The sequence below is a fragment of the Elephantulus edwardii genome, unplaced genomic scaffold, assembly GCF_000299155.1.
Source record: "Elephantulus edwardii isolate Elephantulus edwardi_28Jun2011 unplaced genomic scaffold, EleEdw1.0 scaffold00200, whole genome shotgun sequence".
NCBI lineage: Eukaryota > Metazoa > Chordata > Mammalia > Macroscelidea > Macroscelididae > Elephantulus > Elephantulus edwardii.
The window spans coordinates 5,365,288-5,383,336 of NW_006399950.1; the positions used below are offsets into that span (position 1 = coordinate 5,365,288).

Consider the following 18,049-nt stretch of genomic DNA (forward strand, 5'->3'; position numbering starts at 1 on the left):
TGGTGGGGAGGGGTGGGCAGGGAGAAAAGTGCAGCAATGAAGAAATGGAAATCCAAAATCTCTGTAAATGTTTATTAAAATTAATAAAACAAAAAGTAAATTTAAAAAAATTAAGAGAAACTCTTAACATTAGATGTGACCTAATACCACAAGAATGGATTCAGACAAACCGATGCCCATAGTGACAACACGTGCCAGGCAGTTTCATTCTTTTACATAAAGTCACCATCGTCCAGACGCAGTACAGCAACTAATGATTTAATTGCTTGGTTATATTTTGCTATTTCGAAATAGTGGGTAAATATATATTTTAAAATGTCAAAAAATTTTCATGGTATTTCTCAGTGCAAACAGGAATTTTTCTGTTATCGCCAACCATTTTTTGGAAATCTCAAAAGCAAAATCTCTGTGGATTAGACTCATAACTTCTCTGAAACCATTTGTGAAATAGCATAAGAGGAAGCTTTTTCAGCTTTGTGTTCTCATCTGCTTTTAAAAACTTAGAAACTCTCAGTCTTAATACAACGAGTCCCTTAGTTTCCAACACTCCCCTCTCCCACTCCAGCCCTCGGCTCTTGCAGTGTGAATGTGCAATTTTATTTTAATGGAACAAAAGGACTGGGTCCTGCTGAATGTAAGTGGGGGTGGGAGAAGGCCAGAATGTAGAAAATGCATCATTTCTGATAAGATACATAAATAGATATCCAACAGTGCTGATGAGGGGGAAAGTGAGACTAAAGCATTGTATAATCTACTTCCCTGTTGATTTTAAAAATAAATATAATAGGCAGCTTGCTAGAGTTCAGGAATATAACAGCTCATAGTCCAGGTTTAAGACCTGTATTATTTTTTTAAAATCAAAGATGATCTTTCCTCCTTGATATGACACCAACTGGCTGTCATGTTGTTGTTTCATTAAGACAAACTAATAATATCAAACCCCTTGTCATATTGATTCATTTTATTAAAAATAATGATGAGAAAACCAATACTCACTTATCAACGTTCTTTTGTAATAAATGAAATAATATTTCTTCACCTCCATTTCAGCTACTTACTTCCTGATGTATAAGAACGGTTAAAAGCCATTTAGCGATTTCATTTATAATCAGATATGCATTACCCTCTTAATAGGCACTTCATAATCATCAAAGTCTTTACCGTTTTCCAATGTGTTTTAAAGTGTTATTTTAAAAACTTCTTCTCTTGGGTCCTAATTTCTTTTTCAGATATAAAGGCGCTTTACCACCATATCATCAGGATCATGCCTAAGTCTCCGGAATTTTTTGAATGTGGGAGACTTTTAAAGGCACTCTGAACTAATCAGCGCCCATGAGGCTCTTGAGGATTCAGAAGTCAGGCCTCTGTCTTTATCATATTCGTACTTGTTCAAATGGCACTGGGCAAGGGATAGAAACAAAAAAGCATCTCACATCGTCAAATGATACCACCACTCTGGAAGGCAGTTTGGTGATTCCTAAAAAACTTATACATAGACATTCCATATGACCCAGCTTTTGTACTGCTTGGAATATATCCCAAGAAAGCTAGAACTGATGCACACACAGCATTATTCACAATCACAAGAACATGGAAACAGACCAAATGTTCAACCACAATTTAATGGATTGAGAAAGTATGGTAGAGTCACCTGATGGAATACCATGCAGCATGCAGGAACAGTGATTTTGAAAATTACTACCTACCTTGGGAGGGTCTGGACAGCATTATGCTGAGTGAACCCTGTCTCATAAGGACTAATACTGTATGTCGTTGCTGTTGTTAAGAGCCGTCGAGTCGTAGACGACTCATAGCAACAGTATGAACAAAAGACCTGAACACCTGTATAACTTTCATAGTTTCTCAACATTCTTAGAGTTTCTGGAGGCAAGCTATTTTGGAAGTGGATGTCACTCATGCCTCCAAGCTTGTTTTAATCTGGAAGCTCCACCAAACACTGTCCATGATGGGTCACCATTCTCGCATTTGACACATCAGACCGTTATTATAGAACATATATGAGGATCCAGGTGGGGAGGGTAGGGACAGAAAGATGAGGATGGCAGGGGTGGTAATCTTAGGGTTGTATAATTTGATGGGTGGAGGGAGGGGTGGGTAAAGGAAATGGGGAAAATTCTAGTGTGAAAAACAATGCATATCAACGTTGTAAGCAAACCAATATAGAATAAAAATTGTTTTTTTTTTAAAAAAACCCAAAAGTAATAGGGAAAAAAAATATACTCCTCAACTACAAATACACTTACACAGAGACTCTTCTCTAGGGTGTCAGAGACCCTTCCAGTGCAGCTTTCACCTAGGGGTTTTTCTTTGTGTTGTTGTGACTACGATTTTAACTCGTGACTTTTCTGCTTCCTTCCTTCATCTATAGAAGGGAGTTCTGGTGGTAAAACCTGTAGCGAGCTGCTAATCCAAAGGTGGCCCCTCCCTGGTGGTTCAAATCCACCAGGGACTTAGTGGGAGAAAGGTGGGTGCCTCCTCCTCGTGATTCCCAGCTTCAAAAACCAAGTGGAGGGTCAGCTAGGAATGTGTGCCAAGTTGATGGCAATGAAATAGAGAGATCGCTCCATGATGATACATAGATAGATACATAGATACATAGAATACAGTCATATTTTAAGATTCTTTTGATTTGGAGTAGTGTGAAGTTCTGGGTCTGCTGCATGTAAAATGACCTTGGACAACCATTGTCTCTCTTTCATGTCTCCTTCCTTCTATAAAACAGTGTGCTATTGTTCACAGGTATCAAAATGATGTTCACTTGCAAAACTCTCTTGCATTTCTTAAAATAAATATGATGATTATAAATAGCTGACTAAAGTACTCAAGAGCAACGGTGTCTCTCTGGAGACGAAGGTGTGCCTGATATAGGCCAAGGTCTTTGCAATCACTTGTTATGCAGCAGAGAGTTGGACAATGACTAGGGAGGATAGAAGGAGAATTGATGCCTTTGAGCTGTGGTGCTGGAGACGAGTATTGAATGCACCATGGACTGCCAAGAAAACAAACAGATTGATCCTAGAGAGGGTTAAACCAGGCTACTCCTTGGAGGCAAAGATTCTGGGGCTTCGTCTGACATACTTTGGACATGTTGCAAGGAGAGACAGGTCTTTGGAGAGGGACATCATGCTGGGTAGAGTAGAGGGACAGCGCAGGAGGGGAAGACCCTCTATGAGATGGATTGATTCGGTGACTGGGGTAATCAGGATGGGTGTGTCAGAGGCAATGAGACTGGCACAGGGTAGAGCAGGGTTTTGGGCTGTTGTACATGGGGTCGCTATGAGTCGCAAATGACTCGATGGCACATAACAACAACAACAACAACATAGGCTATTAAGCAGATTTGGTTTTGCATTGAAATCTTGAACGATGTTAAATAGACTGTGCCTTGGTTTGCCACTCTTTACTCCCACCTCACACACAGGTGATGGGAAACTGAGGTTTAGGGCATCACTATATCTGAATTCCTAAAAATGGATGCGTTTGTAAGATTCTAATGTCAGGCACTACAGTTTTAATCTTACTAATAACGTTCACCTACTAGATTAACATATTTAAAGTGAAAATGTAAGTTACCTTCAAACTATACTTTATACAACTTAAATATTCTTGGCAGCTCATAGCTCTCCCTGATCAAGTCACATCAGTCTGCCAACCACCCTCCTCTATGCTTTAGGTGCAGTGAGCATTTGATCCTCATGTCAACCCTATAGAATCAAAGCAATATTGATTCCCCCACTGACGTGAAAATGAAGACTTGCTCTCATTATCACCTGGACCAGTAAACACTCCTCAAACACAGGCCGTTCACTGGTTTCTTCCTTTTAAAAGTGACAAGCTTCTGCATATCTGTAGGAAATCTTATGATATCATTTAATTATTTATTTAAAGATAGGTTTGAATTTAATGAACTTTGTATCAATGACTCCAAACTATTTTTGAGATTCATCTGTTATTTCTCCACCCAGAAGACTGTCACTTCTAAAACATGGTCTTGTGAATCTCAGTTGCCATTCTTGGCCTCTTGAAGTCTACTACCATTTATTTCTCACCATGAAAGGTGCTCGCGTGTCTGCGTTTTCTCTTGTTGTCTTTTCACCCTTGATCTAGGGAACCAGGAAAGAAAAGTGGCTGCTTACACACACGCACACATAGTAGTGTTCTGTCTCACAGACACTTCACAACACGCATCAAGTGAAGCATTTGTTAAAACATTTACGAGAAACATCAAAGTCCTTACATTACTGTCTTAATATATTATGTAAGCAGTATAGTCTTAGAAACTCAGAACTAAAGTGTTTTTCAAAACACAAACAAGATGATGAAACTAGGTGACACACATATGCAGCAAAGAGTTCCATGACTCAGAATTGCAAGAAAATAGAGTAAGGAGAGATCAGGGCTCCAGCTAGCGGCCAGAGGCCAGGCGGAACCACACATCCATCACTATCTCAGGACTGTTCCACCACCAGCTCCCAGGTCCCCTTGCACGTGGGGCCACCGCGAAGTTGCTTGTGCTCAGAAGAGGAAGGAGCGTTGAAGTCATTGAACTGAAACGGTGCAAACACTAAATCTCCCTTTACTCCTGGAAAACACCCCTCCCCGTGAGAAACAGCCCTCGAGAAGCTCTGAGCACTGTGGCTGCGAGAGACGTTTGTGTGTGTTCCTCTGAGGCTCGGCGTGTTCTCCTCCTGCAGAACTTTCTCAACCTCTAATCAATCTGTCTTTGTGATTCACAAATAAATATCTATCATTTTTCTGCAAAGTTTTCTGACCTTTTAGTCAACCTGAATGCTCTTCACTTTCTATTCTTGAACACCAAGTAAAACATCAAGGTTCAAGACAAGCTCCATTTCCTTCAGAAATCTCTCTTGTTGCCTTTGATTAGCCAGGAAAACCTTACCGTTCCCGCTGAGCCCCCTAATACAAAGGCTACTAGATATTTCATAGGCAGCACACACGGTGGGTGATAGGAACATAAACTCTGGATTCTGCTACTCACTCTTTGTGTGGTATTTATTCCTCTGGACCTCAATGTGTTCATCTGAAAACACTCATTGTGGTAGTTCTATAGGGTCTTTAGCAGTTTAATTAATGAACGAACAATGCTGTTCATTTACTAAGTGTTCTGGAAGAATGTTGTTATCACCTCTTCAACTGATTCCAGTCCTGAGAGTCTCTGCAGGGCGTAGCAGCCCTCTCCCTTGGAGTGACCCAGGCTGAAGTGATTACAGGCATATCAGGTCTTCCCCCCCCACCCCTTGTTTAGAAGTCCCTGGATTCAATTTACCAACTGTTCACTTCACAATCAAGCGTATAACCACTGCACCGCCAGGCCTTCGTTCTTACAGAATACTTGCCACTTTGTGTGAACTGTGCACACGTTAGCAACGCTAATTTAATGCAATGCTGTTTTCAACCGTCTCGTCTGTGTGATCTATCATTAATTCCTCAGGATTGCAGTAGCACTGTGACTGTTGTATGAGCCCTGTGTTCTGTTGTTTCTAAGGGGTTGAATTCATGACAGGACGATTACAAGGCTCCAGTCTACCTGCTCTACCCACTGCAATGGTGGAACAATCAGACTGAACAGGATCACTGTGAGTAAATATCTACTACTGCTCAGAACAAACTTCCTATCAAATGGTTATCGCCTTTTGATAAATCTGTACTTTATAAGAACTCTCTCTCTCACACACACACAGAGAGAGAGAGAGAGAGAGTGTTCAATGAAATCACAGGTTTCTTTCAAAGTACCTCTCTCCACTTTCTCAAGGATGACATTTGAAAAAGCAATGACAGATGCAATGTTCTTTAGCACAAGCACAAGGTAATTCATTAACATACATTTGAATAGAAGAAATCCACATTCAACCTTTACCACCAAAGACCTTGGGAAAGAAAAGAAATTCAATGTAGCTATGGGAGCGATCTAAAAAGTCAAACTGTTACTAGCTCGCAGGAGTGCCAAGGTGCTGACAGGAGCTCCCTGTGAAGACACATCTGCTAGATCCGCTTTAGGCTGGTAGGTGGGGATGGGAGCAGGAAGAGCTGGAATTAGAATCTAGGTGAAAATCTAGAATGTCAGAATCACCCACGAGGAGCCGAAGGGACTCCTGGCATTCAAACATACTTACTAGTTCAGACCCGTGAATAACGTGTCTGCGTTACACAGCTGATTACATGCTATTTAGGTGCCTATTATATTAAAAAAAAAAAAGTAGTTTGAAAATGTGAATGTAGAATGATTTAATGATGAGATAATTTATTAAGGATCAAGGTGTTGGAATTTGAGTATGAAATAAGCCCAGAATTGCCAATTATAAGGGTAAAGTTACAAACAATAAATAAATTAATTACCCAGAATTTTGAAATTACACCCCAGGAACGGAGTAGGTCCTAAGACGGTTGTTCATAAAGGTCATAGTGACGTTATACAGTTGACTCGCAGCAGGCGGTAAGCAGTGCATGGAGATGATTCTTATTTGGTTTTAGAAGGAAATTCTTTTCTATGGAAATCAAGAGACTGTGGGATTCTGGATTCATATTGTCTACTGATAAAGAGCTGGGCTAGTTTAGCCAAAATATTTGCTGTTTGTCTCCGTTGGATTCCTCAGAAGCAGAGCCTGTGAGCCTGTGGGAGGAATCCTTGTGCACAGGAATTACCAAGGAAGTGCTCCCAGGGAAAAAGGGAGGCAGCGGAACAGGGTGGAGAAAGGAAGGAGCAGAGCAAGAAGGCAGCCGCCTCTGCTGCGCAGTGTCAGGCCGACTCGGACGCTCCTGAATGCGGATTGTGGGAAATTGGCAGCTGGGACAGTGCATACTTAGTAAAGCCGTTGCAGACCAGGCACTGACAGCATCTATTACCAGTTAAGTGGGAAACTGACTGTCCTGTAGAGATAGTGTCTTATTTAACAGTGCATATGACTAAAAGAAGTCAAAGTAAAGGAAGAAGGTCCATAATCCATGTGGGCAGAAAACTGCATAAGGTGAAATAAAGGACATGAATTTTGACATGTGAATCCATAGACTCAAGTTCCAACTGGTAGTCTAGTAATGCACCTTAACATAACCCAATTCTCACACGAATCATTGCTGGAGAGAATACAAAATGATCCAACCATTTTGGGAAACAGTGCAGCAATTCCTAAAAAAGAAAAAACCACCACCATATGACCCGACAACTCCACTCTGAGCTATCCGCATAAAGACTGGAAACAGGTACTCAAGAGTATCAACGTGCACTGATGCACTTTTCATCATAACTAATAACTAACAGTGGTAACACCCTAGGCGCCCAGCAGCAGAGGCCTGGACAACACTGAGCACATACGAGAGATTACCAAGGCAAAGGGAAATGGAACTGCTCACAGTTCCTATAATATGGATGGAACTCAATGACATTGTGTTGAGTAAATCAAGGCAATGACACACACACACACACACACACACACACACACACACAAAATCTTGTTTGACCTGAGCGCAATTGCCCAACAAGAGAAGAGAAGACACATGTACAGAGACCAATATTTATTAATGATTCCTGGATGTACAGAAGAGGGAAAGAAAATAGGGTTTGCAATGATTAGTGTAATTTCTCTCAATAATTTGTACACCTGGAAAAAGTTCCATTGGCAATAGTTGTCATAGATATACTTACAATAATGGCCTAAACAGAGTGTCACCTGTGGGGGCTTGTGTGCCCCAAAATCTTCACAGGATTTGTTAATTTGGCTTGGAGCTTCAGGATCACACATTACTGGGAACATGCCAGGTAACTGGCTTAACTACATGCTTGAAGCTTCTGTTTGACTTCTTAGTAAGATGAGTGATAACTGAGGTCTTAAAGTTTGCAAATAGCCATCCACACATGAAATTAATCTCTATTCACCAGGAGGAGCCTCAAAGTGGTGTCTGGAAGGAATGTAGGCGGAGAGGAGGATGGAGGAAGTGTGTGGCTAACTGACTCCAGGGAAAAAAGCTGCTTTTGTTGAAGGTCAGAAATCCTGGATGATGCTTGGCTCCCTTTACTGAACATTTTTACTAATATTACCGGCAGAAAAGGGACAAAATGTAGAAACTAACTTCAAGTTATCTTGAACTCCAGACTTTTCTGGAGCTATGGAGACTAGATGAACCTAGAAATGGACATTCTGAGACAACAGACTTCAATGGTCTTGGCAGGTGGTGTAATGCCATACAGCTTGATATACAGAGGTGATGTCTGAACCTGTCTGAATCTAAAAAACTCCACAAATAACCATCACTGTTTTTATGCTTTCCTAAAGGCTTTTAAATGAGAGAAACACTCGCCAAAACATACTGGAGGTAGTAAGGGATTCATGTTAAATTGAAGATTGTAAATTCAGCACTTCAGGAACTTCATATTTGACATTTGAACTCTGATGCTTTATCAGAACAAACACTAGCAAATAAAAAACTAGCTCTTGATTAGGTATTTTCTGTCTCTCTGAAAGAGTCCTGGAATGATGCATTTATTTATGTGGGCATTACAATGACTTATTATGCATCAGAGAACTGGGCAATGACTAAGGATGATAAAAGGATATTTGAAGCCTTTGATCTATGGTGCTGGAGAAGAGCATTAAATATACCATGACTGGTAAGAAAACGAACAGATTCATCCTAGAGAGGGTAAGACCAGGATGCTCCTTGGAGACAAGAATTTTGGAGTTTTTTATATGACATTGTTTGGACATGTTGCGAGGAGGGACCAGTCCTTGGAGAGGGACATCATGTTTCGGAGGGTGAAGGGACAGTCCAAGAGGAGAAGAGCCTCTATGAGATGGATTGATTCAGTGACTGGAGTAATGGGGGTAGGTGTGTTAGAGAAGATGAGATTGGCACAGGATAGAGCAGGGTTTAGAGCTGTTGTACATAGGGTTGCTATGAGTCGCAGGAGACTCAACTGCACATAACAACAACAGCAACAACAAAAACAAATGTCATTTATTGTAAGAAAATTTGAGAAAATATTTTGCAATTTTTTTTCATAATTAACATCCTATATTTTAAAAAATAAGATTAAAAGAAATAATTTGTAAATGTGAATGTGACTTCTGAGCTAAAATATCACTATTTTTTTTCCTACTTAACCTTGCAAACCACATGGTCAATGGTACGAAAATACACACCACTCAGCTGTACCAGGCATGGAAACTTCCAGAACTCACTACCCTTTTGACTGGTCTGACTCATAGCAACCTCCCAGCAAGTTTCTGGGACTGCTAATCTTTACGGGTGAATCCCTTCTTTCTCTCTCAGAGTGCCTAGTGAAGTTGAATTGCTGAGCTTTGATTTAGCAGCCAGATATGTTAGAATTTCTCAGCTTGCTTTTTATTCTTCTTGTTACTGGATGATGAAGTGGTTTACTCAGAGCTACACTGAACATATCAGAAGGAAAGGTCGGTATGCACGATCCTCACAAGATTTGCCAAGCTTGAGTCGAACACTGTGGCCTCTGGGTCAATCCACCCCTTTGAAAACCTTCCTCTTTTTCTACTGATTTTCTACTTTACATTTCTTTATTAGAAGTTCTGTATTGTTTGAAATTGACTTAGGTGAAATAACAAATGTATTCATGGACACAGAAAATGGAAGAACATACTTTACAGGTGACTCAAACATGCTGCTCAAGTTTAAGGTGTATTCTTGTTAACAGATGAATTCACACTCATGTAAATCTTTCTCGATACAGAATAAAAAACAAAAACCCGAAACCAACTCACCCCCCAAAAAACCCCAAAAAGCCACCAACCATAAAAACAAACCAAAAGTAGTTCAATCATGTTGTACATAGAGTTGCATTCCCATCAAAAATAATATGTTGAAGTCTTAGCCTCTAAATTTGTGAGAAAAAGGATCTTTTTTAAAAGACGATACCAGTTAAATTAAACAGCACGCCAGTTGGTTCATTACTAATCTTTTCTGAACAGGGTCTTGTATAAAGACAAGAGACAGAGGAAGAGTATAGGGCAGATTCCATGTGAACACACATCTGTCTCGAAGTCAAGGAACACTAAGAAGTAATTCTGCTTGACTGTGGTGATATAACATATTAGACTGCAAACTGGAAGCTTAGCGGTTTAAGTTCACCAGTTGCTCCATGAGAGAAGGGCGACAGTTTCCCCGTGTAAAGATTTACAGACTAAGAAAGGGTCACTGAGTGGAAATTAACCTGAAAGAGCTGAGTTTGTTTTTTTTTTTTTAAATTTAATTGGTGAAAAAAACAAGGAAGGATCTTCCTGTGGAGCAGAAAGAGAGGATGGGTCTTATCAATGACTTTCAAATTTTTGTCTTTTTAAATTTAACTTTTTTAATTGGATTGCGTACAATAATTTGCTTACATTGTGTTTCCTTTATGTTGTTGTTGTTAGGTGTCCTTGAGAGTCAAGTACAAGTACGACCTGTAGCGACCCTTACAGTCTTCCATTTATATTGTGTTTCATGTAATCATTCAAAGCACTGTGTTTCATACCCAATCATTATTGATCTATGCCTACTATCACCCCGTCTCTTCTGGTTCCCATTGATTGCCAATGACTTTAATGTGGCTCCTAGCCTTTGTGACTGTGAGACAATTATTTATTTTCTTTAAAGCCGAACACTTTGTGATATTGGCTTAAGAAAGGATAAAGTTTTGCAATTCTCTTTTCCCTAAGCTTCAACATAATAAACAGTTTCTCATTCACATTCAGACCCACAGACTATTTTTACCTCATTATTTTATTTCCACACATATAAAGACATTTAGGGACCTCTAAATGCTTAGGCAGAAATTGTATATGTAGTGATTTTTTTTATCTTCAGTCAGAAAAAAGACCACACCCCACATAGTCAACCTAGGAGAAATACACATGCCAGGGAGTCTTAGGTGACACCTTTTAATTACCTTTATGACAGACTTGCTGTGAGAAATAGACACAATTATTAATTCAAATACCTACTGACGTATGAACTAGTTCCCCAGACTGGTTCCAGGAATTTTAGTAATAAAATTCCAAAATGATTATTCTTTAAGAGCCACAGATAGCACCAATCTTTCCTGAAAGGGGAAGACCTAATTATTGGGCTTCCTGGTATCTCCTGGGGTCGGGGTTTAGGGGGCTGGGACCTAATTCTTGGGCTTCCTGGTATCCCCCGGGGTCGGGGTTTAGGGGGCTGGGAAGGAGGCAGAAAGGGAGCGGAATGAATGCAGGCCTCCCTCTCCACCCACCTCAGCAGAAATGATTGCTCTTGAGAAGTTTTCCTTTGCTCCAATATGAAACATTTCAGTCCCTGGAAACACTACATATAAAGGATGTAAGAAGCAGTATGTCTAATGTTCATCTGCTAATGTCCCAAATGTCACCAAGGTAATTACTTGGATGACATTTATGTGACGCAGCTGGACATTGTTACAGTTAATTTAAAGCTTGCCTTTGGCAAACTCTTTATTTCCACCTACACCAAGCTGGGGGTGCTTGATCACTTTCTCCGGAAGAACATTCACCTCCCACAGACACCCCTGCCCTCAGCTTTTTCTCTCTTTGTGCCTTACACTAATAGCCAAAGGAAAAAAAAAAGAATGAAACAAGTGATATATTTTTATCATAATATTTATGTGAAGATCTTTGAAAGGTGATTCTGAAAAATAATGCACTGAATATAATGAAACATAACTCCTTTTTGTGAAAGAGATTCTTAGAACCTAGGATTTCTTGATTCACTAAACGCATGGGTATCAGAACTCTTTAACTCCATAAATTCATGTTTGTTCTCAGAGGACAGATTATCAGCAAAGCTAATTTTTTTCCCGATAAAACACACATATTAAAAGGACGTTATATTTTCAGAAACACAGAGAAGAAGAAAATTTCCTTTTTTCCCAAACTCACATGCAAACTGTAGTTTCGCCTTGCGACTGAGAATCGTCCCCAGGGGGTTGGTGGCCAGGCACTGGTACATGCCCACGTCCTGGTCTGTGTGGGGCCAGCTGATCACCAGATTGCCTCCATCCAACCTGTAGTGATAACTCGAGGTAAAATCAATATCTGTGCCATTTTGCATCCACCTTCAAGGGAAAAAAATCAAATTACATTTCTAATACACGAAGTGGCCTGTTATCTGTCTTAACATGCAGTTGGAATTTGTCTCCAAAGCCAAAACCAAATATGGAAGTAAAAGTTGCCAGTTTCACCAAAGCTAATTGTTTTCATAAACTGGGGGATAGTAGTAATCAGATCCTTTATCCTTTATTGAGGACAAACACGTACACAGGAGAGAAAAAAAAATAGGGGTGTGTGTGTGTGTGTGTGTGTGTGTGTGTATCTGGAAGCAGGAGCGGCATCCACTTCCGAAATGGCTTGCCTTCAGAAACTCTATGTATGAACACTGCTCAGGCCGTTCATTCATAGGGTCGCTATGAGTCGTCTACGACTCAACGACATCAAACAACAACAACATACACACACACACATATTTTTTTTTTCATAGAACTTTTAGCGTAAGAAATAACAGACATTCAGGCAATCCAGACACCAGCCATTCTACTTCTGCAGTGACTTCTCAGGTAACATATACCATACCTGAACACAGAACTGGATGCCGCAAAATGGAATGTCAACGATAATTCAGATAGAAATCTAAGAAAGGCATTTTGCAAAAGACACAAAGGTGCTGGCTAAGATTCAACAATGTCAAATTGAGGTCGACAACCAAACAGTAACAGGAGGACTTCTGTAGGACCTGGTTATCTCTGCTACTCAGTTACTTGGAATATTAATCATGATGAAAGTTGTTGTTGTTAGGTGCCATCAAGTCTGTAGACGACTCTTAGCAGGCCTGTGAACAAAAGACCTGAACACTTGTATAGCTTTCTTCATTTCTCCAAGTTCATAGGGTTTCCAGAAGCAAGCTATTTGGGAAGTGGATGATGGAAGTACGTCAACAATATGTAAAAACATCAACCTAAAACTGCTTGAGCAACCCAAATGTGGTCTGAGAGGCTTTTCTTTTAGGAAGCAAAATTCTTTGGGCCTATTCGTCAGCAGTCCTCAGTAGGAGAACCATCCAGCTGAAGGTTCTGACAGTTGCACAGATTTTTAAAAAGCTGAAGATAGTTCCAGAAATTTGATGTGTCCATTTTAAGATGAAAGAGTGTCCAGGAGTATTGTCTTGTCTTTTCTTGTCTTGTCTTGTCTTTCCTTTTCCTTTCCCTTTCCCTTTCCCTTTTCCTTTTCCTTTCCTTTCCTCTTTTCTTTTCTTTTCTCTCTCTCTCCTTCCTTCCTTCCTTCTTTGAAACTTTTTTTTTTAATGTGTCGAATCACCATGACTAGGAGCCAATTCAGTAGCAACTGACAAAGCTAATATGGATCTCTTTGACCTAATAGACAATTATTAGGCAATCTGGTCTTTTTTATTTTTTCCAGACTTGTTTTTGCCTAAACTCCAAACACTTTGAACTTTAGATATTACAGATTGGGTGGAATACATTCCCAGAGTACAAGCTTAGTAGAGCCATACAGGCCAATTAGGAAATATGGATTTAAAAGTGGAATTAAGACAATCAGTCTTTCAGAAAAATAAATGATTGGCCTCTTCCTGTCGAATACAGCCATCTTGAAAGCCATGATTTAAAATCTCCACCCATGTTAACTATGGTTTCCAACGGCATCCCAAGATCCTACTAACAAAATGGCTTAGTAAGGCTGACTAATTGTCAGAGAGAAATGAGATTTTACAGAATCCAGAGGTCATTGACTTTGTCAGGAGCGTGGTGAACCAGCACCGGAAGCTGGTTGGGCTAATAAATGGACAGTAAAGAGGGACTTATGAGCTTGTGAAAGTTGAAAACTGACTGATCAAATATCAAATTAATCACAGGTTTTGAGTCAACCCTGCCACTCTTAAATTATTCAGCCAATTTCTCTTTAATGAAAGGGAGCTGGAAGACAACTGTTTTTAAAAAAAGTGTACATTTTGTTTGTCTAGATTTTGTGCCAAGTTGTAGGGTGTTCTTGTTTTCTTTTTGCTTTAGAGGAATGTGTATAGACAGTTTCTAATTTTCAGTTCAAAGAAGAAAAGCAGAGACCTCCATTCTCCCGAAGCCCGTCTTGAGACCCCAACCTCCTCCCTGCCAGCCTGGTGCTGCTGCCTTTCAGAATCTGCTTCCAAGCCATGACCTCTGGCCCTGCCCGCCCTCTTCCATTTTCACAGCCGGGCTAAGCTGCACTTAGTTTGCCAGCTCTCTTTAATTTTGGAATCAATCACTGAAATAACTGCTGTCATCGTTACATGCTCCTAATTAAGCTCAGTAATTGTTTTTCAACACAAATTCAAAGTTGTTGGCTTAGCTTCAGCAAATGAATTTTTCACAGTATCCCATAATTGTTCTAATCACTGCGGTACGATGATGATTAAGCTGTGCATATAGTTCAAGAGTTCAACTCCTGGCCTGGGCTTTGTCCTAATTAATATGTTTAAATCAATGGAGAAAGAGTATTAATGAATTCTAATGATGTTCACACACATGCTACTGTTAGATTTGCATACTCAGTAGGATTTTCCTGTGATGCATGAGTAGTAGGAAGTCAGTGTTAAAGGATGTTTTTATGCCTATGTCATCATAATTCCATAAAACATAATGAACTTGAACTACATCTTGGCATGTTGGTGGGCAACATCCATTAGTGTTCTTAGTTAAATTTTGTGCCACAAATATGGTAACTGGAATATCTGGGTCTATATTTGTTTTTCTTCCTATAATTGTATGTGTGCGCGTGTGCGCGCGCGTGCATATGTGTGTGTGTACATGTGAGTGTGTCAGTGATTTTCTTTTTTTCATTATTATTATTCATTTTAACGAAAGTTTACAGAGACTTTGGATTTCTGTTCATTCATTGTTGCACTTTTCTCCCTGCCCAACGTCCTCCCCTCCCCAGGTTACTCTTCTTTTAGAAAAGTTAAAAAAAAATCTTTCATTGTTATACAATCCCTCCCCCCAAGTCCGCTCCACTATGCAGTGTTCATTCTGGACTCCTGTCATGACAATAATACCTAATCATATGCCCCTTTTAAACAGTTTTCTCCCTCATCTGTTTCAATGCAGTATACATTATTTATCCCATCTTTCTCTGTTTCAGTGATTTTCAATGGGGTCCTTGCATGGAGGCTTCTTAGAAATGTCTGTCTGTATGTATGTATATGTATATGTATATGTATATGTATATGTATATGTATATGTATATGTATATGTATATATATATATATCCTCTTCCTGGATCTGTTTGCTGTGGCTGCCATGAAACCCACTCTGACTCCCAGTGACCCTTGCTCACTCATTGTAGCCACTTCATAGCTGGCTCACCGTTAGAGACTGTTTATCTTTCTCCCTAGGACTGACTAGTAGATTCGAAGACCGTGCATTGGGGTTCACAGTGCAGCTTTCTGCTACTAGGTCACCAGACCTCCGCCATCGTAAGCTCATAAACAACACATTAGACCCTTACATTACCCTGCGTCAGCCTCAGCTCCTCCAGCGGGCAGGAGCCCATGGCCACAGGCACTGTGTCAGATCATCTTGTTGAGGGTCTACCTAGCTTTCTCTGACCTTCACCTTTCCTAGCATGACACCCTCCCACCCCCGCCCAGGACAGACTCACCAGGGCAATGTGCCCAAAGTGTATCAGTCTAAGTTTCCCCATCCTTGCCTCTAAGGAGTGACCTGGTTGCCTCTTCTCCAAGACAGATTGACAGACTTGTTTGTTCTCTTGGCAGTTCATGAGATATTCGATACTCTTCACAGACATCACAATTCAAAGGCATCAATTGTTATTATCTCATCCTTATTCATTTTGCAACTTTCCGCTACACAGAAAGCAATTAAAATACCATTCCTAACATGATGCACACCTTAGTCTTTAAACCGACAGAGTTGCTCCGTAGCAGTTTGGAGAGGTCTTTGACAGCAGGTTTACTCAATGCTGCACCTGTTTTGCCTTGGGAATCCCATTTCCCAATTTCTTGACTGCTCCTACAACAAGTGTTGATTATGACTTCAAAGATTATGAAATTGCTGATAACTTTTTCCCCTCTCCTGTCTATCATTATGTCTATTTCATTGATGAGAATTTGGTTTTCTTGATGTTGAGATGTATTTAATATTGAAGCTTGTCATTTTTTATTTTCTTGCAGTAAGTGCTTCAAGGCACTTTTTACTTTGTCATAGCAGATGTATTTGAACCATTGGACTGTCAGTTAGCATCAGGGAACGTAACACACTATGCCATCAAGCTAATAGACACACACATGTACACACGACCTTATCACTTAACAGTGCTGGTAACTTAGGACCTCGTAAAATTTAGACATCATGGAAACACTGGTAGGTTTAGACAATCCAGATAGTATGAAGGACTTTTGTTCCTCGATCTATTTTCATATGAATTTATATGTAAGTCAGAATATTTAGGTATGGTTCTAGCTAAAGACAGTCACTCAAATATTATGCTAATATATAATATATATTATACTTTTCTATGATGCCTGCAAAAATTATATATATATATATATATAAAATATTATGCTAATATATAATATATATTATACTTTTCTATGATGCCTGCAAAAATTAATGAAACAATTGCAGATACACCAAGTATGTAACGTGATAGCACAGTAATAATAATAATGCTTGATAAGGTGGTGGGTCAAAGGAAGGAGAGGTTCTCACTGAAATGGATGAACATAATGGCTAGGACAGTGGCCCAGCCATGACTGGGATTGGGAACACCCGGATTGGGAACGACCTGGGATTGGGATATGGAACACCCAGGACCTACAGGGGTTCCACGTTTGTGTCATGATGAGTCAAAGTCGACCTAGGGCACCTAACAAAAATAATAGGAATGATGTTTTGATGGGTGCCACAAAGTAGCATCCTTTGTCATCAGAAAACATTATCTGTACCTTTATTTTTTTTAATATAGTAGGCTTTACAATAACAACAACAGCAGGCTTTACAGGGCTTGAGAGCAGAGGTGCATACTCTGATGTCAAATGTGCTGAAATGGAAGTTAGATAGCACATGAATGACTCTCACACACATGTACATGCATATCTTTATGTATCCATGTAGAGAGAGAGAGAGAGAGAGAGAGAGAGAGTGTGTGTGTGTGTGTGTGTGTGTGTGTGTGTTCTTAATTTCTTTGGAGAATTCTAATTATCTATAAATACAAGTAATTTCACCCAGGTATCTTCTTGGGATAACACATTTTATTTCTCTTTTCATATCTTCCTGAAGCAGCTTTAATTCTTAGCCATTGACCTTTGAAAGGATAAAGTCTAATCCTTTGCTGGGTAGTTTCTGTCCAGGCTTAACTTAAATTTCAGTATCTTCCGGGTTTCGGTGAAATCTTGTTTGTGAAGGTGTTTACCCCACTGGTCATAACTTTAGGTAGGTTATTTGAATTCTTTCTAACATTCTACTTTTAATAATGCCTTTCTATTTCTCCATGAGACTTAATTTTCTCAGTGAAAGGTGCTGAGAAATCCTTGAAACGAGCTCTCTCTCTCACACACTTGATAATTAACAACAATGACACCAAGAGAGAACAATGATTGTTCAATGTCACACATAGAACACAGGCAGCTAGGACAGGATATGAGATACTGTCACATTTTTGTAGTGCATCCCAACGTCTCGGAGGAATCTCAAAGAATGCCAGAATTTGTGAATCATAAAGATCTCGCCATGAAGTGGATCAAGAGAAAAGCAATATATGAAACAAAGGATTGATTGGACATTCTGATTAATGAATTACATTAATAAATTATAATTGAGTTCAACTTTAATTCATGTCTAAGAATAACTGAATGAAAACTAGATATGATTTGTAAGTTTTTACCCAAATAATAAAAGAAAGAAAAATCTTTTCCCTCTAATACTTTTTTTTACAATTTTTTTATTTTATTATTTTTGTGTGAGTGTACCGTCAAATCAGATCTGACTGGTACAGGAGGAGATTAT

General features: G+C 39.6%; 1 protein-coding gene across 1 annotated transcript in view; it reads right to left on the minus strand.

Moving 5' to 3' along the window:
• CNTN6 (contactin 6) overlaps window positions 1-18,049 on the minus strand; it is a 192,880-nt gene that overhangs the window by 172,336 nt on the left and 2,495 nt on the right. The window contains 1 exon segment of the mRNA XM_006897087.1: window positions 11,919-12,094. Coding sequence (XP_006897149.1) covers window positions 11,919-12,090 — 172 coding nt within the window. The 5' untranslated portion in view covers window positions 12,091-12,094.